Source organism: Calonectris borealis, chromosome 31 (genome assembly GCF_964195595.1).
Source record: "Calonectris borealis chromosome 31, bCalBor7.hap1.2, whole genome shotgun sequence".
Taxonomy (NCBI): Eukaryota; Metazoa; Chordata; class Aves; order Procellariiformes; family Procellariidae; genus Calonectris; species Calonectris borealis.
Window position 1 is genome coordinate 1,410,326 of NC_134342.1, and position 21,415 is coordinate 1,431,740.

Below are 21,415 nucleotides of genomic sequence, written 5' to 3' on the forward strand. Positions count from 1 at the left end.
CCCGGCGGCGAGTGCAGCTTGTGTCATTTATTGCTGGTGATGGTGACAAGGCGGTGACAGGGCGAGGGGGGGGGGGCAGGCCACCCTGGGGGGGGGGACAGGGGACAGCTTTGTCACCCCCCCCCGTCACCCCCTGCCTGGGCGCTTTAACACTGGTGGCTCAGCCCGGCCGGGCCGGTGGCTTCACATTCAGCTGGTTCCTTTAAGGCTAATACTGAGCAAGGCTGGGGTTTTTTTTGGGGGGGGGGAGTGTATTTTGGGGACCCCCCCCCCGCTGTAACACTGGCAGTATTTTTTGGGGGTAAAAAGGGGTTTTTTTGTTGCAGGCCGCGGTGACGGCGCCCGCCGTCCGCACACGCACACACACGCACACGAAGCTCGAGTAATAAATAAAGCTCAGCGCTCCCGTACCGGCAGCACCCCCCCTTGGCGGGGGGGGGAGCTAGAAAATGGGGGGGGGGGCGGGGGGGGGTGTCCCCGCTTGCCACCCAGGCAAGGGTGGCAGGAGGGAGCCCCATCACCCTCTTTGGGGTGCACACGCAGCGGGGAAGGGTTTTTTTTTTGGGGGGGGGGGGGCAGCCCCCCCCCCCCCCCCCAGCCTGAGCGATGGAGGTCATGGACCCTTGTCAATAATTCCTAATACTGGTTATTTTTTGGGGGGGGGGGGCAGCCTCTGGGGGGGCCACCAGGGAAGGGCGAAGGGGGCGAAGAGGCACTTGAGGGCAAAATTTGGCCATATAAAATAAAATAAAAAAAAAACCATAAAACCGAGCAAGAGGCACTGAGCCCCGCGTCCCTCTTCTGCCCCGCCCACCCCCCCCCCCCCCAAAAAAACGCGGGGGCAGAAACCGGCACCGGGGCTGTTTTGGGGGAGCCCCCCGCCTCACCGAAGGCGGCGTGAGCCTCGCCCTCGGGGGTCCCTCCCGCTCGGCGCTGTGCAAATCGAAGGCAACTAGAGGCAAGTGCTGCTTTTTTGGTCGCTCTCGCGCCGGCACCGGCACCGGCACCGGTGTCAACATTGGCACCGGTGTTATTGGCACCGGTATCGGCATTGGCACCGGTATCGGCACTGGTATCTGCGTCGGTACCAGTGTCGGTACTGTCACCGGTATTAGCATTGGCATCGGTATCAGCACCGGTATCGGCGTTGTCACCGGTATCGGCATTGTCACTGGTATCAGCACCGGTATCGGCACCGTCACCGGTATCAACACTGGTATAGGCATTGTCACTGGTATCGGCACCGGTATCGGCATTGTCACTGGTATCGGCACCGGTATCAGCACTGGTATCGGCACCGGTATCAGCATTGGCACTGGTATCGGCACCGGTATCGGCATTGTCACTGGTATCGGCACTGGTATCAGCATTGTCACCAGTATCGGCATTGTCACTGGTATCGGCACCGGTATCAGCATTGTCACTGGTATTGGCACCGGTATCAGCACCGGTATCGGCGTTGTCACCGGTATCGGCACCGGTATCAGCGTTGGCACCGGTATCGGCACCGGTATCGGCGTTGTCACCGGTATCGGCACTGGTATCAGCATTGTCACCAGTATCGGCATTGTCACTGGTATCGGCACCGGTATCAGCATTGGCACTGGTATCGGCACCGGTATCGGCACTGGTATCGGCATTGTCACTGGTATCGGCACCGGTATCGGCACCGTTATCGGCACCGGTATCAGCGTTGTCACCGGTATCGGCACCGGTATCGGCATTGTCACCGGTATCGGCACTGGTATCGGCACCGGTATCAGCATTGTCACCGGTATCGGCACCAGTATCGGCACCGGCGTTGGCGCCGGTCTCACAGGCAGACGTTGATCTGCTTGGCGAGCTCCCGCTCGAGGTCGAGGATGAGGGCGTCGAAGTCCTTTAGGTTGAGGCGGGGGCCGAAGGGCGCCTCGGGCTCCTCACCCAGGGCGAAATCGGCCACGAAGAGGGTCCGCCGGTGCGGGGACCGCCGCGCCGGCACCCCGCTTTCACCGTCACCGGCCGCCACCTCGTCGTAGTCGGCGTCGCCGGTTGTGCCGGGTACCAGTAGGAATTGGTGGTCGCAGATGCTCCAGTCGCCGGCGTAGCGGTTGCTGGGGGGGCTCTCCGGTCCGCGGGGACGGTGCCGGGCCACCACCGCGCTCTCCAGCAGGTCCAGTCGCAGCGGTGGCCCCCGTTGCTGCTGCGGGCAAGCGGGTTGCACCCCCAAAAGTTGGGGGGTCGGGGCCGAGCGGGGGGCTGCAGAGAGAGCGGTAAAGGAGGCGGGGGGGGGCGTCACTGGGAAGTTTGTTGGTGTTGGGGGGGGGGGGTTGGGAAAATGGGGGGACCACGGAGCTTTTGCTGGGAATGGGGGGGACCCGTTACTGGAGATGGTGGGGGGCACAGACCAGCAAGAAAGAGGGGGACCCCCCAGAAGAGCTGTTGGATGTTGGGGGGCGGGGGGGGCGTGGACCGGCTGCTGGAAAAATGGGGGGGACTCCAGACCTTTTGCTGGAGATGGGGGGAGCCCAGGAGAGCTGCTGGACTGGGGGGGGCAGGGCAGATGTGTGGGGCTGGGGCCCACGGAGCAGCCCCCAGAAAAGTGGGGGGGACCCCAGACCTTTTGCTGGAGATGGGGGGGGGGCCCATGGTCCAGCCACTGGGAATCGGTGGGGGGGGGCCCATGGCAGAAATGTGGGGATCACAGACCCCTGGAGCTGCTGCTGGGGACGGAGGCACATGGTGGGGGGGTCACAGACCCCTTCCAGGGCCTAGGGGCCCCCCCAAAAGCAGCCACATGGGGGTCATGGACCCCTGGAGCAGCTGCTGGGGACGGTGACACATAGGGAAGCCACAGGGGGGGTCACAGATCCCCTCTGGGCTGGGGGGGGCCCCCCAAGAGCAGCCACATGGGGGTCACGGACCCCTGGAGCAGCTGCTGGGGACGGTGGCACATGGGGGCGGTCACAGACCCCCAGATCAGCTGCCACCGATGATGGTGGCCATGCAAAGAACCCCCCTAAAGTGTGGGGGGGATGCAGGTGTGTCCCCCCCCCACCCCGCTCACCCGGCCAGGCCTGCAGCAGGTAGTGCAGCACCTCGATGTGCCTCTTGAAGTCAACGGCGCTGGCGATGTCCTCGCAGTGGGTGTAACCGCGGTTGCCGGTGCCAGCGCCGGTACCGATGCCGGAACGCCGGGGTTCCTGGTTCTGGGTGAGCAGGACGGGTCCGAAGCAAACGGCGATGTTCTGCGAGTTCATGCGGTTGAAGTCGTGGAAGGAGGCCACCAGGCTAAGGTGGTCCAGGAGTCGCGTCAGCGTGGCCTGGGGGGGGAAGAGGTGGCCTCAGTGGGGACATCCTCTGGTGCCACCCCGTTGTCCCACCCCCCCGGCAAAAACAAAGCCGAGGGGAATCGTCCCAAGGGATTTGGCTGCGGATGGTCCCTGATGTCACACAGCGAATGCGGAGGTGGAAATAAATGCTTAGATATTGGGGTGGGGATGTGAAGAACCCCCCCAAAAAATGCTTGGGGGGTCCTGAGGAGGGAGGTGACGCTGAGACATGCCCCGTTGCATGTGTCGCAGGTCGAGAAATAAGGAACCGTCTGCAGCGGTGGCTCGGGATGGGGGAGACCCCGGGCCTGAGCGGCAATGGGATCCCCCCCACTAATCCCTTGCCGTGGCTGGGTACCCCCTTTTCGGCGCTGGGCACCCACCTTCTCGACGTCGGGCAGGCAGTCGAGCAGGGTGACAGCGTCTCGCTCTCCTGGGGGGATCCGGGGGGGTCGCTTGGCCATGGCCTCCAGTACGACGTGATAGAGCGTGGGGGTGATGAGCGGCGTGGGCAGCTCCCGCAAGTAATCCTTGAGGATCCCTGCAGGAGAGAGGACGTGGGGCGGGGGGACGTCAGCGCGGTGCCGTGGGATACGCAGGGAGCTGCGGGGGCACCCCCCCCCCGGGGACGAGCACCCACCCGTGATGACGTTGATGTCGGGGTAAAGCTGCTCCGAGAGCGTCACGGCTGCGCTGTCCCTCTCAAAAGCGTCGCGAAGCTCCTTCTTGACGGCGGCCGAGCCGCAGAGCCGGTACAACCCCACCACCTGCAAATGGGGACACCGTCACCACGGTTTTGGGGGGCGGGGGGGGTGTTTATCCACCGCCACCCCCCCCGGAGCCGTCACCGTAAGTCCCCGCTCACCTTCAGCCCTCGTTTCTCTATCTCGGCCACGCATTTTTGGATGAGCAGGGGCACCTTGGTGGCCGTCTTCTCCCTCTCCACCAGCTGGCCCAGCTCCACGCCGAAGACGCGGGGTTCCCGTTCACCGGGACTGTCCCATTGCTCCACCAAGGTGAATTTGGAATAGAGGACGCCGCGTGGTTGCAGCCGCACCGCCAGCTGCTGGGCCCGGCAACCTGCGGAACCAAATGGTGCCGTCAAGGGGGGTACCGAGTCACCAAACCCCAAACCGACCCCACCGGCCGGCCGTACCTCTGAAGATGTGGGGCAGGACCACGGTGCCGTGGCAGCAGAGGCGGTTGCGGCAGGAGGTGGGATCCCAGGAGAAGATGATCACCTTGAGGTGCCGGGCGCCCTCCAGCTCCAGGTTGAAGGTATGGTTGAGGCCGAGGAACGCCGTCTTGCAGGGCAGCAAAGCCGTGCGAGCCCGGTTGGCCGCGTCTACCTGTAACACGCAGAAAACTTCCCGGGCTTCGGCCCGCGGCGGCTTCAGATCCCGCACGCCGTGAAGGTGAACGCTCACCAGCCCCGAGATGTGTTGCCCGCACCGCGGCGGCGTCTCCCCGCAGCTGTAAGGGCGGAAAGCGCCCACGTCCAACCCGTTTTCCCCATCCTCCGGTTCGGCACGCGCCCCGGCTTTAGCCGGCAGCTCCGGGGAGTCGCCGTCGCTCAAGTAGCCACCTTTGCCGGCCGCTTTGGCTCGCGGCAGCCCCGGCCGTGAAGCCACGCTGCTGTCTAGGTGGTAGCGGCTGATGACGTTGCTGGATTCCTTGCGGGTTTCGGAGGGTGAGGTGCCACCTTCTTGGCCCCGGGGCCGGGGGTTGCGGAGGCTCAGCTTCCTCCGTAGCTCCGGCAGCTTCTTCATCTTCATGGAGAGGCGACGAACGGTACCCGGAGATTTCACCTTGTTGAGCGAACGACCCTTCTTGGGGCTGGCGGGGGGCGAGGGGGTGGTCAGCCCCGTCCCCGAGCTCACACACGGGATCGGCATCTTCCCTGTGGAGGGGAAAAAGGGGGTGAATGGGTGCCTGGGGGGGTTACTGGGAAGCCTGGGTGGGACTGGGCTGCTCCCTGGCAACTGCTGTGGGGTGGAGGGAGGGTCCCGTGGGATGACGTGGTGGCGGTGGGGTCTGGGGGACACTATTTTGGGGGATGGGGAGGGGACGGGGACTATAGGGTCTGGGGGACAATGTCCTGTGGGATGGGCAAGGGATGGGGAGTGGGGGGTCTGGGGGACAATGTCCTGGGAGATGGGGAAGGGACGAGGACTGGGGGGTCCTGGGGACACTGTCCTGGGGGATGGAGAGGGGACGGGGACTGTGGAGTCTGGGGGACACTCCCCTGGGGTGGGAACAGGGACTGTGGGGTCCTGGGGACACTCTCCTGGGGGACTGGGGGGTCCAGGAGACATCCTTGGGGACAGGGACTGTGAGGTTCAAAGGACACTGTCCAGGGAGACTGGGAAGGGACAGGAACCACTGGCCTGGGGACAGGGAAGGGATGGGGACGACGGGATGGGGATGATGCCGCCCATGGGACAGGGACCATGGGGTCTGGGGGACACTGGGGACATGGATCATCAGATCTGGGGACCACAGGGTCCAGGGGACACAGGGGACAGGGACGATGAGGTTTGGGGACCACAGGGTCCAGGAAACCTCACGGGGGACAGAGAAAGGACAAAGACCGCAGGGTGCTGCCGATGGAGACCAGACCGTGGGGTCCAGGGGACGCTCTCCTGAAGAGGTGACAGGAGGACAAGGGCTGTGGGGGACCACTGTCCCACCTCCCCCTCCAAACCGTAGCCGCGTGCCGCCCCTCACCGCAAGCCTGGGTCCTGCTGGCTCCCGGCTCCTCTCCTCGGCCAGCCGCCGGCAGCACCAGGGCCGTGCCGCTGCGGGGTCCGGAGCTCTCCGCCGTCCCCAAACCGCCCCGGGGAGGGTCTTCCCTACCCGTCTTCGGGGGTGACTCCCCACCACGGTTCCCTCCGCTCCATGTCTTCCAGGAGCTCCCAGGCTGGGGGTCCTCATCTTCAGGGATGGGGTTGTACCAGATCTCGCCCTCGCTGCCGGCAGCGCCGGCATCCGCCTCGGTTCCGCCGCCCGGCTCATCCAGCCCTGGTCCCTTCACCGATGACAGCACCCAGTGCCGGCTGCTCCGCTCCAAACTCTGTAGGTAGGCGCCGTGCCCGGGGCTCCTACCGGGACCGCCCAGCTCCCCAGAGCCGTTCACCGCCTCGGCTTCCTCCGCCGGCTCCACGTCTTCCTCGCCGGGCTGCTCGATGCCGAGCCGGGGGCTGCTGCTGGCGGCAAGGACCAGCTCGCCGGCATCCGCCGGATCCGGGGAGACTTTGGGAGGCAGCGGCTGCCTCTCGTCGCGGCCGCCGCAGGAGAAACGGGCCCAGTTCTGCTTGCGGGATGCCGCCGGTACCGGCTCCGCCGATGCCGCCTCAGGGTCCACCGGAGAATCGGGGCTCGGCAGGGGATGCTCTGCGGGAGGAAGGAAAAGAGCCGGGCTGAGTGCGGGGGTCCCCAAAACGCCAACGGGGTGCCCACTGGGACATGGGGATCACTCTCTCGTCGTCCCCCCCCCAGCATCTTGCCAGGCCACCCACCGTCCTCACCCTGAATCCGTTGCCGTCCCGGATGGGACCCCCCCTTCCCCGTGCCGGCTCTGCCGGGGCGGCGGGCGGGCGCAGGCAGCTGCGCGCAGCCCCTTGCCAAGCGGGATTTCCGGTTGTTTACCGCTGGCCGGACCCGCGGCCGCGCTCCCACCGCCCTGGCGCGGGCAGGGGGAGCCCCGGCAAGGAGTTGGGGGGGCACAGCCGGAGCCCTCTGCACCCCAATGAGGATAGGGCTGCACCCCAACGGGGACGGGGGGTGGCTCTGGCCGTGTCCCCTGGCTCTGTGCCGCAAGGCCCCCCTGCCCCCCCCGGCTCACACACACAGGGGGGTCCCCCCAATAGTGCACCCCCCAATTCCCTGCACCCCCCTGGGGTTCATTTGTGGGCCCCCCCTCCCTCCCAGGTTGTCTGCATCCTTCCAATTGTGCACCCCAATCTCCCCTGCACCCCCTTGCCTTGTGCAGCCCAACCTCCCCTGCCTTGTGCACCCCAATCCCACTGCACCCACGGCAGGGTGCCCCCCCCGTGACACCCCACAGACCCCCAGGATCCCCCCCGTCCCGTGACGCCATGGAGCTTGAGATGTGGGGTGGGGGCAGGAGGGACCCGAGGGGGGGGGACACCCCGATTCCTGTAGGGCACAGAGGGAGTTGGGGTGATGGGGGCCCCTTCCTTGGGGGGCAAGAGGGGCCCTGGGGACAAAGGGGGGGCCCTTCCTGAGGGGGCAGGAGGCACCCCAGGGTGATGGTGGTCCCTCCCTTGGGGGCCAGAAGGGATCCTGGGGTGATGGATCCCTTCCTCGGGGGGGGTCTCTTTCTGGGGGGGCAGGAGGAATCCCAGGGGAGATCCTGGGGACAGACAGAGGGGAACCCCAACTCTCTCAGGGCACAGAGGGAGCTGGGGTGATGGGGGGGGTCCCTTCCTTGGGGGGCAGAACCCCGGGGTGATGGGGTTCCCTACCTTGGGGAGGGGTGCCTTCCTTGGGGGGGGCAGGATGGTCGCCAGGGTGATGGGGGTCCCTTCCTTGGGGGGCAGAACCCTGGGGTGATGGGGGTCCCTTCCTTGGGGAGGGGTCCCTTCCTTGGGAGGGGTTAGGAGGGACCCTGGGGTGATGGGGGGGGTCCCTTCCTTAGGGTGGGCAGGAAGGACCCCAGGGTGGTGGGGAGTCCCTTCCTCGGGGCAGGGGGGCAAGAGGGACCCCAGGGTAATGGGGGGGGTCCCTTCCTCGGGGGGGGAGCCAAGAGGGACTCCAGGGTGATGGGGGGTCCCTTCCTTGGGGCAGGGGGGCAAGAGGGACCCCAGGGTGATGGGGGGGTCCTTTCCTTGGGGGGGACAGGAGGGTCCCCAGGGTGATGGGGGGTCCCTTCCTTGGGGGATGCAGGAAGGACCCCAGGGTGATGGGGTGTCCCTTCCTCGGGGGGGGACAGGAGGGTCCCCAGGGAGATGGAGGGTCCCTTCCTTGGGGGGTGCAGGAAGGACCCCAGGGTGATGGGGGGTCCCTTCCTCGGAGGGGGGGTCCCTTCCTTGGGTTAGGGGATCCCTTCTCGGGGGTGTCCCTTCCTGGGGGGGGGGGGATAGGAGGGACCCCAGGGTGATGGGGGGTCCCTTCCTCAGGGCAGGGGGGCAAGAGGGACCCCAGGGTGATGGGGGGGTCCCTTCCTCGGGGGGGACAGGAGGGTCCCCAGGGAGATAGGGGGGTCCCTTCCTTGGGGGGTGCAGGAAGGACCCCAGGGTGATGGGGGGTCCCTTCCTCGGAGGGGGGGTCCCTTCCTTGGGTTAGGAGATCCCTTCTCGGGGGTGTCCCTTCCTGGGGGGGGGGACAGGAGGGACCCCAGGGGGATGGGGGGTCCCTTCCTCGGAGGGGGGGTCCCTTCCTTGGGTTAGGAGATCCCTTCTCGGGGGTGTCCCTTCCTTGGGGGGGGGGACAGGAGGGACCCCAGGGGGATGGGGGATCCCTTCTCGGGGGTGTCCCTTCCTGGGGGGGGGGTGTGTGCAGGAGGGACCCCAGGGGGATGGGGGTGGTCCCTTCCTCGGGGGGTGCAGGAAGGACCACCAGGGTGGTCCCTTCCTCGGGGGGGGGTCCCCCTCCTCGGGGGGGGGTCCGAGGTCCCCTTCTCGGGGGGGTGTCCCCTCCTCGGGGGGGGGGGTCCGAGGTCCCCTCCTCGGGGGGGGTCCCTTCCTCGGGGGGGGTCCCCTCCTCGGGGGGGGGTCCCTTCCTTGGGTTAGGGGATCCCTTCTTGGGGGTGTCCCTTCCTGGGGGGGGGGTGTGTGCAGGAGGGACCCCAGGGGGATGGGGGTGGTCCCTTCCTCGGGGGGTGCAGGAAGGACCACCAGGGTGGTCCCTTCCTCGGGGGGGGGTCCCCCTCCTCGGGCGGGGGTCCGAGGTCCCCTCCTCGGGGGGGGTCCCTTCCTCGGGGGGGTGTCCCCTCCTCAGGGGGGGGGTCCGAGGTCCCCTTCTCGGGGGGGGTCCCCTCCTCGGGGGGGGTCCCTTCCTCGGGGGGGTGTCCCCTCCTCGGGGGGGGGTCCGAGGTCCCCTTCTCGGGGGGGGTCCCTTCCTCGGGGGGGGTCCCCCTCCTCGGGGGGGGGTCCGAGGTCCCCTCCTCGGGGGGGGTCCCCTCCTCGGGGGGGACAGGAGGGACCCCAGGGTGTTGGGTTCCCTTCCCGGGGAGGTGGGTCCCTTCCCCGGGGTGGGGGGTGTCCGTACCTCTGTCCTTGCCGTCCGACTTCTTCCCGCGCGGGCGGTCGCGGCCCCTCAGGCGGGAGAAGGTCCGCCGCAGCAGCGGCTCCGCCATCACCCGCCCCGCTCCCCTCACCGGCCTCTCCTCACACCTTCGGGGGCCTCCCCCTCCGCCCTCCGCCGTTTCCTTGGTCCGTCCAGCCCGTACCGGTCCTCTCAACCCGGCTTGGTCCCCTCAGCCCTTCCCGCTCCCCTCAGGGCCGTCCCCGTCCCCTCAGCGCGGCGGGGCCTGAAGCGGCGGCGCCGCCATCCCGCGGCGCGAATTCCTGGGATGCCGCCGGCAGCGCTGCCGGGAGCTGTAGTCCGGAACCACGGGGAACCCCCCCCACCTCCACCCGGGACCGAGACCCCCACCCGGGACCGAGACACCCCCACCTGGACCGGGAGGACCCCCCCCCTCCCCGCCCCCGGAGCGGAGACACCTCCCGGCCACAGGGTGAGGAGGTGTGGGGAGCCCTGGGGGGGGGGATTTGAGGGGGTATTGGGGGGCTCTGGAGGGTATTTAAGGGGGTCTGGAGGATGTTTGGGCAGGTTGAGGGGTATTTGGGGGGCTGGGGGGTATTTGGAGGGTCCTAGGGGGCTTGGGGGGGCTGGGGAGTATTTGGGGGGGGTCTCTGGGAGTATTTGGGGGGGATCTGGGGGTATTTGGGGGGCTGGAGGGGTATTTAGGGGAGTCTGGGGGGTATTTGGGGGAGCCCTGGGGGATATTTGTGGGTCTAGAGGGGGATTTAAGGGGTTTGGGGGGGGAATTTAGGGAGGTCTGGGGAGTATTGGGGGTCCTGGGGGGGTAACTGAGGGAGCCCTGGGGGATATTTTTGGGTCTAGAGGGGGATTTAGGGGGTTTTGGAGGGAATTTAGGGAGGTCTGGGAGGTATTTGGGGGTTCTGGGGGGTAATTGAGGGAGCTTTGGGGGGTAACTTGGAGGTCTAGGTGGTATTTGGGGGGGTCTGGAGGGTATTTGGGGGGGTCTGGGCGGTATCTGGGGGAGCCCTGGCATGTTTGTGCATCTGGGAAGTATTTAGGGAAGTCTGGAGGGTATTTGGGGGGGGGCTGGGAGGTTATTTGGGGGTCAGGAAGGTATTGAAGGAGTCTGGGGGGTATTTGGGGGTGGCCTGTGGGGTATTTGGGGGGTCTGGGAGGTATTTGGAGGGTCTGGGGGGGGTACCTGGGGATTTGGGGGGTATTTTGGGGAGCCTGAAGGGTAATGGAAGGGATCATGGGGGATTGTGGGTGGCCTGGGGGCCCAAGACCCCCCACCCCCCTTCCTTTCTGTGGCATCACCCCCCAAACCACCACTTCTTCGCCAGGGGACCCCCAAACTCAGAGCTAGGAGCCATCCCGCACCCATCCAGGGTGGTCATCGGGGGTCCCCCATCCCACACCCCCCCCCGCCACATCACCGGAGCAGGGCCTCATTCTGCACACGTGTTTATTGCTCTGCAGGGACTCCCCGCTCCACCTCGTACCCCGAATTTTCCCCGCAGATCCATCCGTGGACCCCAAACGAATGCGCTGAAAGTCAAGGCTGCATCCCGGAGCGTTGCAGGTTGGATGTGGCAAGCAGAGAGGGGCTGGGGGGGAACCCCCCGAGGGGGTGGCAGGTGCTCTTGGGGTGTCCCTTGCACACTCTGGGGTGTCCCTTGCACGCTCAGGGGTGTCCCTTGCACGCTCAGGGGTGTCCCTCGCACACCCAGCGGAGTTGACTCGTGCAGGGGTAGTCGTACCACTCGCCGTCCTCCCTCACCGCCGCGCAGTTCTCCTGGTGCCCGCCGTTGGGCTCGTTCCTGTGCCACCAGCTGCGACGAGGAGAGGGATGGGGACAGCTTAGGGGTGTCACCCTGCGTCCCCAAGCTCCCATCTCCTTATCCCCAGCGCCCGCTGGGTCATACCTGCTTTCCTGGGGCAGGATAGTCCCGTTCGGCCGCTTCCAGGTACCCTCAACCTCCACATCCCTGATGCCGAGCCAAGAGGAGCTTTGCAGCATGGTCCGGATGTGATCCTGGGGGCAAAGGCAACGTCGCCCCATGGCAGAGCCCCCCACGGCCCCTTGCCCACCCTCGGGGACAGCGGGGGACAGCAGGACCTGATGCCATATCCCGCCTCAATACCCTCTTTTCCGGATACCTGGCTCCATCCCGCCCCTCACCTTCTCCTCGGGGCCGTCCACCTCCAGGAGTTGCGTGCCCAGGACCGAGCAGAAGCGCTGGGCGTTCTCCCAGGAGCTCTCCGTCTTGGAGTAGAAATAGCAGGAATTCCTGAAATAAGTCCAGCCTTTGGAGCAAGGGGGACAGCCTGGGGGGGGGGGAGGGACACAGAAAAAAGGGGGTCACCTCCCAGCTGGGGCTGCGAGACCCCATAAACCGGGGGACAACCCTGGCCGGAGACATGACCCCGGTTGTGGGAGATGCCGAGCATCCCTGCTGGGTTAGCGTTATGGCTGGGATAGGGTTAGAACCGTGCTGGGGTTTGGGTAAAATCCTATATATTTAGGGTTAGGACTGGATTGGGTTCCCATTGGGGTTTAGATTGGGTCAGGATTAGGTTAACTCCTATATATTTAGGGTTATGGCTGGGATAGGGTTAGAACCGTGCTGGGGTTTGGGTTAAATCCTATATATTTAGGGTTAGGACTGGGTTGGGTTCCCATTGGGGTTTAGATTGGGTCAGGATTAGGTTAACTCCTATATATTTAGGGTTATGGCTGGGATAGGGTTAGAATCGTGCTGGGGTTTGGGTTAAATCCTATATATTTAGGGTTAGGACTGGGTTGGGTTCCCATTGGGGTTTAGATTGGGTCAGGATTAGGTTAACTCCTATATATATAGGGTTATAACTGGGTTAGGGTCCCATTGGGGTTTGGGTTTAGCTTGAGTCCTGTATGTTTAGGGTTACAACTGGGTTGGGGTTAGGACCGTGCTGAAGTTTGGGCTAAATCAGGGTTAGCTTAAGTCCTAGATATTTAGGGCTATGGCTGGGTTAGGGTTAGGGCCTCGCTGGGATTAGGGCTAGTTTAGGATCAATTTAGATCCTTTATATTTAGGGTTACGTCTAGGTTAGGGGTTTGGGCTAGCTTAGGATTAGGTAAAGTCACTTATATTTAGGGTTTGAGCTGGGTTAAGACCCCATTGAGTTTTGACCTCAATTAGGATTAGGTTAAGTTGCATATATTTAGGGTTAAGTCTGCGTCAGGGCTAGGACCCCATTAAGGTTTGGGCTCGGTTAGGGTTAGGTTAAGTCACCCAAGTCACCTAAGTCACCCTAAATGTAGGGTTAGATCAGGTTCAGGGCCCTCTTGCAGTCTGAGCTTAGCTTAAGCTGTATCCATGCCAGGTTAGGGCTGAACTTCAGCCAGCGTAGGGTTAGGCGAAGCCCTAAATATTTGGGATGAAGATTGCCGGGACTGACAGGAGCGGGAACAGATATCATCCTTGCTCCCGTGGACGACCCAGCGGCTCCACTCGCGGTCCCCGGTGTAAAGCATCACCGTGCGCTGCTGGTTGTTGCCGTAATTGAAGTAAAGATTGTAGCCGGCGAGCGCCAACACCCCACCGTCGCGGCACTCCCAGCGCTGCAAATTGCCGTCGTCCCGGCACGGTTCCAGCCTCACGAGGGCCAGGTTTTGCCCGCGGGTTGCCGTAACGCAACGCTGGCTCCCCCAACCCCATAACCGGCCCCCGTGTAACCACTGGAAGCGTTGCGCCGCGGCCTCGGGCCGGCACGCCGTCGCCGTCAGCTGTTGCCCGCTGGCCTCCACGCATTTGCGGTGGTCTTCGTTGTACAACAGGAAGGACCGGGAGGCTGCGGAGAGGTTCCCGGTGAACCGGGGCGGGGGGACACACAGGGATTGGGGACACGTCTGTGGGTGTCACCGTGGAAAGGAGGGGGGGGGACACACACGCGGCGCGGATACGCACCCACGTTCGGCAGCTCTTTCGCCTTCTCTGCCTCCAGCGCCGCCGTCAGGGCTGCAACTGGGGGGGGGGACACACATGGGGACACACAGAGATCACCCCGTCACCGCAGGGCACAGGGTGTCCCGGAGCTGTTGCCGCGGCAGGGGTGGGAGAGAGGCTGGCATTGAGGGGTGCTGAGCACTCAGATCCCCCGTGGAGACCCCCAACACCCTGATAACCTTAACTCTGTCCCCCCCAACTTGGGGGGGACATCTCCCCAGGTGGAAGGAAGCTCCCCCGAGCCCCGCGGAGCCCCGCTACTCACTGTGCCGCGAGCCGATGGCGAGGAAGAGCACGTTCATCAGCACTGAGACCCCCAGTGCCACGGTGCCCACCACCACCAGCTTCTCCCTGGAGCAGCACCCTGATACTGGGGAGGGTGGGTGAGTAACGACCGGCCCCCGGTTCGGGCAGAGCTGGATGGCACCGGCTTTAACCGCAGCGTGGTTTTGTCCCGCCGGTGATGCTCTTGCCCTCGCCCGTGCCGTACCTGGGGTGTCGGGGACGTGCTTCTGGCTTGGCACGGCGATGGGGGGGTCCAGGGGCTCATAGGGGTTCTCCTCTGTGGGGCACAGGTCGCTGCAGGCTGGGGAGGGGGCAGCGGTGACGGCACTCGTGGGGGATCTCCCCCTCCCGATGTCACCATGATCCCTGGGGACTCCCCTCGAGTATGAGGGGTGGAGGATTCCCACTTTCCTGGGGACCCCCCGCATTGGGCACCAGGGGTGGGGGATCCCCCCCCAGATGTCTCCGACCTCCCCAGGGATCGCCCTTGGGCACCGAGGATGGAAATTGGGGTCCCCTTCGGTGCCACCGTCTGCCCTAGGGACCCCTTCCTTGGACACTGGGGGTGGGAGAATCTCTTGTGGGGGTCACCAACTGCCCCAGGGGCCCCCTCGGACACCAGGTACAGAGACGGGGATCCCTCTCAGTGCCACTGCCCACCTTGGGGACACCCCTCAGGGAGATGGGGGTCCCCTTCAGTGCCACCATCTACCCTGGGGACCCCTCTTGGGCACCGGGGACTGGGGATCCCTTTCTAGGTGCCACCACTTGCCCCAGGGACCCCCCCTTGAGCACCAGGGAGAGGAGATGGGGATCCCCCCCCCCCAGGTGCCACAGTCCATCCTGGGGACTCCCCACTTCAGACCTCAGGGATGGGGGAACCCCCCTTGGGTGCCACCACCCACCCTGAGAACCCCCCTTGGGCACCGGGGACAGAGACAGGGGATTCCCCCAACACCGTGAGACCCCCAAAAGTGACATGGGGTGTGTATTAGGGACAGCGGGACAGCCCCCACCCCAACCAGCACCCCGGGGTGCTCCCTACCTTCCCCTCCATCGGGTCCCAGCACCCACATTTGTCCCTGCCCGGCTTGGCTGGACTCGATGTTGCCGTACATTGTCCCTGCGGCGCCGAAGAGCTGTCCCCAGTGGGTGTCCCCACTGATAAAGCCTGCAGGAAGCGGGTGTGGGGGGGTGCCGGATGCACCCCCACCCCGGGGACGGGCCTCAGAGGGGCCCCCCGAGCACCCAGCGGCTCCCTCCCTGCACCCCAAAGCTTGGCTGGAGGTGGCACCGCCAGTGACAGTCCCCAACGGGTGCTGGCAAAGACCCCAGTGTCCCTGGGGTCTCAGTGCAGGAAGGCGAAGGGGGCCCAAGGGTGCTGCCTGGCTGGGGGGGTGGGTGCTCGGTGGCATGTGGGGACCTGGGGAGAGCAGGGGCTGGGTGTCCCCATGCCAGGGGTGTCCCCATGCCAATGTCCAGGGTGTCCCCATGCCAGGGGTGTCCCCATGGCAGTACCCCAGGGTGTCCCCATGCCCGGGGTGCACCCATGGCAGTGTTCGGGGGGTGTCCCTATGCCCAGGGTGCACCCGTGGCAATGTCCGGGGCTGTCCCCATGCCTGGGGTGTCCCCATGGCAGTACCCCAGGGTGTCCCCATGCCCGGGGTGCACCCATGGCAGTGTCTGGGGTGTCCCCACACCCAGGTTGCACCCATGGCATGTTCGGGGTGTCCCCATGCCCGGGGTGCACCCATGGCAGTGTCTGGGGTGTCCCCAAACCCAGATTGCACCCATGGCATGTTCGGGGTGTCCCCATGCCCGGGGTGCACCCATGGCAGTGTCTGGGGTGTCCCCAAACCCAGATTGCACCCATGGCATGTTCGAGGTGTCCCCATGCCTGGGGTGCACCCATGGCAGTACCCCAGGGTGTCCCCATGCCCGGGGTGCACCCATGGCAGTGTTCGGGGGGTGTCCCTATGCCCAGGGTGCACCCGTGGCAAAGTCCAGGGTGTCCCCATGCCTGGGGTGTCCCCATGGCAATGTCCAGGGTGTCCCCATGCCCGGGGTGCACCCATGGCAGTGTTCGGGGGGTGTCCCTATGCCCAGGGTGCACCCGTGGCAATGTCCAAGGTGTCCCCATGCCTGGGGTGTCCCCATGGCAATGTCCAGGGTGTCCCCATGCCCGGGGTGCACCCATGGCAGTGTCCAGGGTGTCCCCGTGCCCATGGTGTCCCCGTGCCCATGCTCAGCAGATGCCGGTGTCCAGGGTACACCCATGGCAGTGCCCGTGGTGTCCCCATCACCAGGGTGTCCCCACGCCCATCCCAGCACCCACGGGAGATCCGGGTGGCCCCGAGGCGGGTGCCTGGCCCCACGCCGGCTCTGGCCGCGCAGGAATAGCCGGGTGCTATCAGCACCCACCAGCCCCGGCCACAGCTCCCCGGCCACCCGCCGGCACCCGGCTTATCACACCCGGTGGGAGCGGGCACCCAGTGCCGCGGGGCGGGCGCGGCGCTGTGGGAATGGCCGTGGGGCTGTGGCGGAGCCGGATGTGCCGTGGCGGTGCTGGGTGTCCCGTGGTGGTGCTGGGTGTGCTGTGGTTGTACCAGCTGTGCCGTGGTGGTGCTGGGTGTCCCATGGTGGTGCTGGGTGTCCCATGGTGGTGCCAGATGTGCCATGGTGGTGCCAGATGTCCCATGGCGGTGCCGGGTGTCCCATGGTGGTGCCAGATGTCCCATGGCGGTGCCGGATGTCCCATGGTGGTGCTGGGTGTGCTGTGGTTGTACCAGCTGTGCCGTGGTGGTGCCGGGTGTCCCATGGTGGTGCCAGGTGTCCCATGGTGGTGCCGGGTGTCCCATGGTGGTGCCAGATGTGCCATGGTGGTGCTGGGTGTCCCATGGTGGTGCCGGCTGTCCCATGACTGTACTGGGTGTCCCATGGTGGTGCCGGGTGTCCCATGGTAGTTCCAGGTGTGCCATGGTGGTGTCAGGTATCCTGTGGTGGTACTGGGTGTCCCGTGGCGGTGCTGGGTGTGCCGTGGCTGTGCCGGGTGTCTCATGGCTGTACTGCGTGTCCCGTGGTGATGCTGGGTGTGCTGTGGTTGTACCAGCTGTGCCGTGGCAGTGCCGGCTGTGCCATAGCTATTCCATGGCTGTGCTGGCCAGGTGTGCCATGGCCATGCCATGTGTCCCGTGGCAGTGCCGCGTGGCCCGTGGCCATGCTGTGTGTCCTGTGGCGGTGCCGGCTGTCCCGTCACGGTGACAGTTGTGCCGTGGCGGTGCTGTGTGTCCCGTGGCAGTGCCGGCTGTCCCGTCACGGTGACAGTTGTGCTGTGGCGGTGCTGGGTGTCCCGTGGCCATGCCGTGTGTCCTGTGGCGGTGCCGGCTGTCCCGTCACGGTGAGAGTTGTGACGTGGCGGCGCCGTGTGTCCCGTGGCAGTGCCAGCTGTCCCGTCATGGTGACAGTTGTGCCGTGGCGGTACCGGCTGTCCCATGGTGGTGCCGGCTGTCCCGTCACGGTGACAGTTGTGCCGTGGCGGTACCGGCTGTCCCATGGTGGTGCCGGTTGTCCCGTCCCGGTGACAGTTGTGCCGTGGTGGTGCCGGGTGTCCCATGGCGGTGCCGGCTGTCCCGTCCCGGTGACAGTTGTGCCGTGGCGGTACCGGCTGTCCCGTGGCGGTGCCGGCTGTCCCGTCCCGGTGACAGTTGTGCCAGGTGTCCCCACGGGTCCCCCCTCCCAGTCTCCGTCCTCGCAGGACCCCCACACCCGTCCTGCCCCTCGCGTGTCCCCAGAGGGTCCCCCCCCCCCCCCGCCCCCCCCGCTGGGGTCCCCACGCGTGTCCCCGCCCCCCCGCGGTGCAGCGCGGCCCGCGGCCGCCAGGTGGCGCCATCACGAGCGGAGCCGCCGAGGGGCGGGGCCGAGCGCAGCCCCGGCCGGGACCGGGGGGGGCGGGGCCGGGACCGGGACCGGGGAGCAGGTACGGGGATACCGGGACCGGGGGGGCTGGGGGATAGCGGGACCGGGGGATACCGGGACCGGGGGATACCGGGACCGGGGAGGCTGGGACCGAGGGATACCGGGACCGGGGTATACCGGGACCGGGGGGGGCTGGGACCGGGCGATACCGGGAACGGGGGATACCGGGACCGGGGGGGGCTGGGACCGGGCGATACCGGGAACGGGGGATACCGGGACCGGGGGGGCTGGGGCCGGGCGATACCGGGACCGGGGGATACCGGGACCGGGGGGGCTGGGACCGGGCGATACCGGGAACGGGGGATACCAGGACCGGGGGGGCTGGGGCCGGGGCATAGCGGGACCGGGGGATACCGGGACCGGGGGGGCTGGGCCGGGGGATAGTGGGACCGGGAGGGCTGGGACCGAGGGATACCGGGACCGGGGGGGCTGGGACCGGGGAGCAGGGACCGGGGGCCAGGACCAGGGGATACCGGGACTGGGGAGCAGGTACGGGGGGTCGGTACGGGGGGGCTGGGGCCGGGGAGCAGGAACCGGGGGATACCGGGACCGGGAAGCAGGGACCGGGGAGCAGGGACCGGGGGTCGGTACGAGGGGGTTGGGACCGGGGGACCGGGACCGGGGGATACCGGGACCGGGGAGCAGGTACGGGGGGAATACTGGGAACGGGGGGGCTGGAACTAGGGAGCAGGTAGCGGGGGTCGGTACGGGGGGAGCCGGTACCGGGGAGCAGGGACCGGGGGATACGGAGACCGGGGGGGCTGGGACCGGGGGGCTGGGACCGGGGGATACTGGGAACGGGGAGCAGGGACTAGGGGATACTGGGACCGGAGAGCAGGTATCGGGGAGCAGGGACCGGGCATCGATATCGGGGGAGCCGAGACCGGGGAGCAGGGACTGGGGGTCGGTACGGGGGGAGCCGGGACCGGGGGGAGGGGGCTGGGACCGAGGAGCAGGTACGGGGGCCTGGACTGGGGGATACCGGGACTGGGGAGCAGGGACCGGGGGTCGGCACCAGGGGGAGCAGGGACCGGGGAGCAGGGATCTGGGTAAAGGTGGGGGGGGCCCCCGGTACTGGGGAGAGGGGGGGGAGCCGGTGCGGGAGGAGTCGGTACCGGGGAGCTGGGGGATCCAGCACCGGAGAGGAGGGGGCTGTACCGGGCTGCGGGGGCCGGTTACCGGCAGGGCGATGGGTGTACCGAGCCAGAAAGCCGGTACTGGGGGACCAGACCGGGACTGGGAAAGGCACCAGGGAGTGGGACCTGTCGGTACCATGGCACCGGGCTGCCCACAGGGACCTGTCCCCATCGCCGGTGACCCCGGCGCCAGCTGGGCCCAGCAGCACCCGTCACCAGTGTCCCGGCATCCCTGGGGTGTCCCCGGTACTGGAGGGGGACACCACCACCCCAGGGTGACCCCCTTGGGTGCTGCCTGCTCACCCCCTCTCTCCTTGCACTGCAGACGGGACCCGGGAGGACACCGGCAGCACCGAAACCGCACCAGGGTGCCGGGACGGGATGGACACCGGCAGCGCCGATTTGGGGCCACGATGCCAAGCTGGGGCAGATGCCGGCAGCACCGAATCGATGCCGGCGCGTCAGGGCGGTGAGGACACCGGCAGCGCCGATTCGAGGCCACCGTGCCAACACCTGGCAGATGCCACCAGTGCCAAAGTGACACCAGGCAGCCAGGACAGGGCAGGCACCGGCAGTGCCAAAACGATGCCGCGGTGTTGGGACAGGGCTGATGCCGGCAATGCCGATTCGGGACCACGATGCCAGGATGAAGAGGGTGCTGACAGTGCCAAACCGATGCCGGCGTGCCAGCACCGGGCAAACACCAGCAGTGCCAATTTCGGGGGACAATACCGGGACCGGGCAGCCACTGGCAGCACCGATCTGGGGACACACTACCAGAACCAGGCAGACACCGGCAGCTCCAAACCAATGCCGGCGTGCCGGGACGAGGCAGCCACCAGCAGCACCGATTCGGGGACACGATGCCAGGACACGGCGGATGCCAGGAGCGCCGATTCGAGGACACGATGCCAGGACACGGCGGATGCCAAGAGCGCCGATTCGGGGACACGATGCCAGGACACGGCGGATGCCAGGAGCGCCGAATCGGCCCCACAGCACCAGCACGAGGAGGATGCTGCCAAGCCGAGCCGGCACGACGGTGAGGCCACCGGCGAGGCCACGGCAGCGGGTGCCCGTCCCTTTCGGTGCGGGGCGTGCGGGAAGCGGTTCGGGGCGAGCACCACGCTGATGCGGCACCAGGCGCTGCACGGAGCCGAGCGCCCCTTCTCCTGCGCCGAATGCGGCCGCGGTTTCTGTGACCGGGCGGCGCTGGCCACGCACCGGCGAGGGCACACGGGCGAGCGCCCCTTCGCCTGCGCCCAGTGCGGCAAAGCCTTTGCCGGCAGCGCGGGGCTGCTGGTGCACCAACGGGCGCACACGGGCGAGCGTCCCTTTGCCTGCGCCGAGTGCGGGCAGCGCTTCCGGCAGAGCGCCCACCTTGCCCAACACCGCCAGGGCGCCCACGGCACGGGGCGCCCGCACCCCTGCCCGCAGTGCGGCAAAGCCTTCGCCCTCCGCTCCACGCTGGCCCGGCACGCTCAGACCCACACCGGCGAGCGACCCCACGCCTGCGGCGACTGCGGGCGCCGCTTCCGCCAACGGGCTCACCTGGCCCGGCACCGCCTGGCACACACGGGCGAACGCCCTTTCCCCTGCGGCGAGTGCGGCAAAACCTTCGCCCTCAGCGCGACGCTGCTGCGGCACCAGCTGGTGCACACCGGCGAACGCCCGCACCGTTGCCCCGACTGTCCCCGCGCCTACACCCAAAGCGCCTACCTGGCCCAGCACCGCCGCAGCGCCCACGCCGGCCAACGGCCCCACGCCTGCCCCGAATGCCCACGGACTTTCGCCGACCGCGCCAACCTCCTGCGCCATCGCCGGGGTCACGCCGGCGCCCGACCCCACGCCTGCGGGCAGTGCGGACGACGCTTCGCCCAACGGGCGCATCTCCGGGCGCACGCTGGCACCCACGGCGGGCAGCGGTCCTTTGCCTGCGGGCAGTGCGGGCAGCTTTTTGGGCGACGGGCAGCGCTGGCGGCTCACGGGCGGGCGCACGGCGGGCAGCGGCCCTTTGCCTGCGGGCAGTGCGGGCAGCGATTCGCCCAGCGAGCCAGCCTGGTAGAACACGGCCGACGGCACACGGGCGAGCGACCCCACCGCTGTCCTCTGTGTCACCGCCGTTTCCGGCATCGCTCGGCGTTGTTGCGGCACCGGCGGGCGCACGCCGGCGAACGTCCCTTTCCCTGCGCCCACTGCGGCCGCCGCTACAGCCGCAGCTCCAACCTCCTCCTGCACCAGCGAGTTCATGCGCCCAACTGACACCCAACCAGCACCCATGGGTGCTGCCATCGTGGCGGGGGGGGTGGTTATTCCTCCCGGTGTTTGGACACGGTGCCAACGAACACCGTGCCGAGGCGTCACCCGGACCGGCTGTCGCCAGCCCCCAGCGTTGAAGCTTTTATTCCCTCACCCCACCCCCCCCCCCAGGATGAGCGCTGCGGGGTTAATTTTAAATAATTAATAAGAATTAATAAAGGAATAAGAAAAT

General features: G+C 66.9%; 3 protein-coding genes across 4 annotated transcripts; 1 reads left to right on the forward strand and 2 right to left on the reverse strand.

Annotated features, from left to right (window-relative positions):
- Positions 1-6: 6 nt before the first annotated feature.
- On the reverse strand, positions 7-9,668 carry SYDE1 (synapse defective Rho GTPase activating protein 1). The gene is made up of 8 exons (XM_075134060.1): positions 9,543-9,668; positions 6,039-6,704; positions 4,468-5,211; positions 4,177-4,391; positions 3,952-4,078; positions 3,695-3,852; positions 3,047-3,302; positions 7-2,238 (listed from the first exon to the last, which is right to left on the reverse strand). The coding sequence occupies exons 1-8, from the start codon at positions 9,628-9,630 to the stop codon at positions 1,814-1,816; spliced, it is 2,679 nt and encodes an 892-aa protein (XP_074990161.1). The 5' UTR covers positions 9,631-9,668; the 3' UTR covers positions 7-1,813.
- Positions 9,669-10,987: 1,319 nt separating this feature from the next.
- Positions 10,988-14,974, reverse strand: LOC142073933 (macrophage mannose receptor 1-like). 2 transcript variants are annotated; one of them, XM_075134234.1, is made up of 8 exons: positions 14,859-14,974; positions 14,019-14,090; positions 13,794-13,898; positions 13,490-13,546; positions 12,981-13,373; positions 11,722-11,867; positions 11,465-11,574; positions 10,988-11,371 (listed from the first exon to the last, which is right to left on the reverse strand). In XM_075134234.1, the coding sequence occupies exons 1-8, from the start codon at positions 14,929-14,931 to the stop codon at positions 11,245-11,247; spliced, it is 1,083 nt and encodes a 360-aa protein (XP_074990335.1). In that variant the 5' UTR covers positions 14,932-14,974; the 3' UTR covers positions 10,988-11,244. The 2 variants fall into 2 exon arrangements, with proteins under 2 accessions (XP_074990335.1, XP_074990334.1); XM_075134233.1 differs by having other exon boundaries at positions 14,019-14,114; positions 14,859-14,973.
- A 4,331-nt stretch (positions 14,975-19,305) lies between these two features.
- Positions 19,306-21,186, forward strand: LOC142073922 (uncharacterized). Its single transcript, XM_075134218.1, has one exon. The coding sequence runs from the start codon at positions 19,306-19,308 to the stop codon at positions 21,184-21,186; it is 1,881 nt and encodes a 626-aa protein (XP_074990319.1).
- The last annotated feature ends 229 nt before the right edge of the window (positions 21,187-21,415 follow it).

What these genes read in the sequence shown, in the direction of transcription:
- LOC142073922 (XM_075134218.1), top strand. Translation starts at nt 19,306, where the DNA reads ATGGACACCGGCAGCGCCGATTTGGGGCCACGATGCCAAGCTGGGGCA.
- LOC142073933 (XM_075134233.1), bottom strand. Translation starts at nt 14,931, where the DNA reads ATGTACGGCAACATCGAGTCCAGCCAAGCCGGGCAGGGACAAATGTGG. An exon ending in GGGACCCGATGGAGGGGAAG is followed by an intron (nt 14,115 to 14,858) that starts GTAGGGAGCACC and finishes CCCCCTCCCCAG; the next exon opens with CCTGCAGCGACCTGTGCCCC. An exon ending in TGATATCTGTTCCCGCTCCT is followed by an intron (nt 11,868 to 12,980) that starts GTCAGTCCCGGC and finishes CCCCCCCCCCAG; the next exon opens with GCTGTCCCCCTTGCTCCAAA.
- SYDE1 (XM_075134060.1), bottom strand. Translation starts at nt 9,630, where the DNA reads ATGGCGGAGCCGCTGCTGCGGCGGACCTTCTCCCGCCTGAGGGGCCGC. An exon ending in CAGCAGGACCCAGGCTTGCG is followed by an intron (nt 5,212 to 6,038) that starts GTGAGGGGCGGC and finishes TCCCCTCCACAG; the next exon opens with GGAAGATGCCGATCCCGTGT. An exon ending in CCTGCTGCAGGCCTGGCCGG is followed by an intron (nt 2,239 to 3,046) that starts GTGAGCGGGGTG and finishes CTCTCTCTGCAG; the next exon opens with CCCCCCGCTCGGCCCCGACC.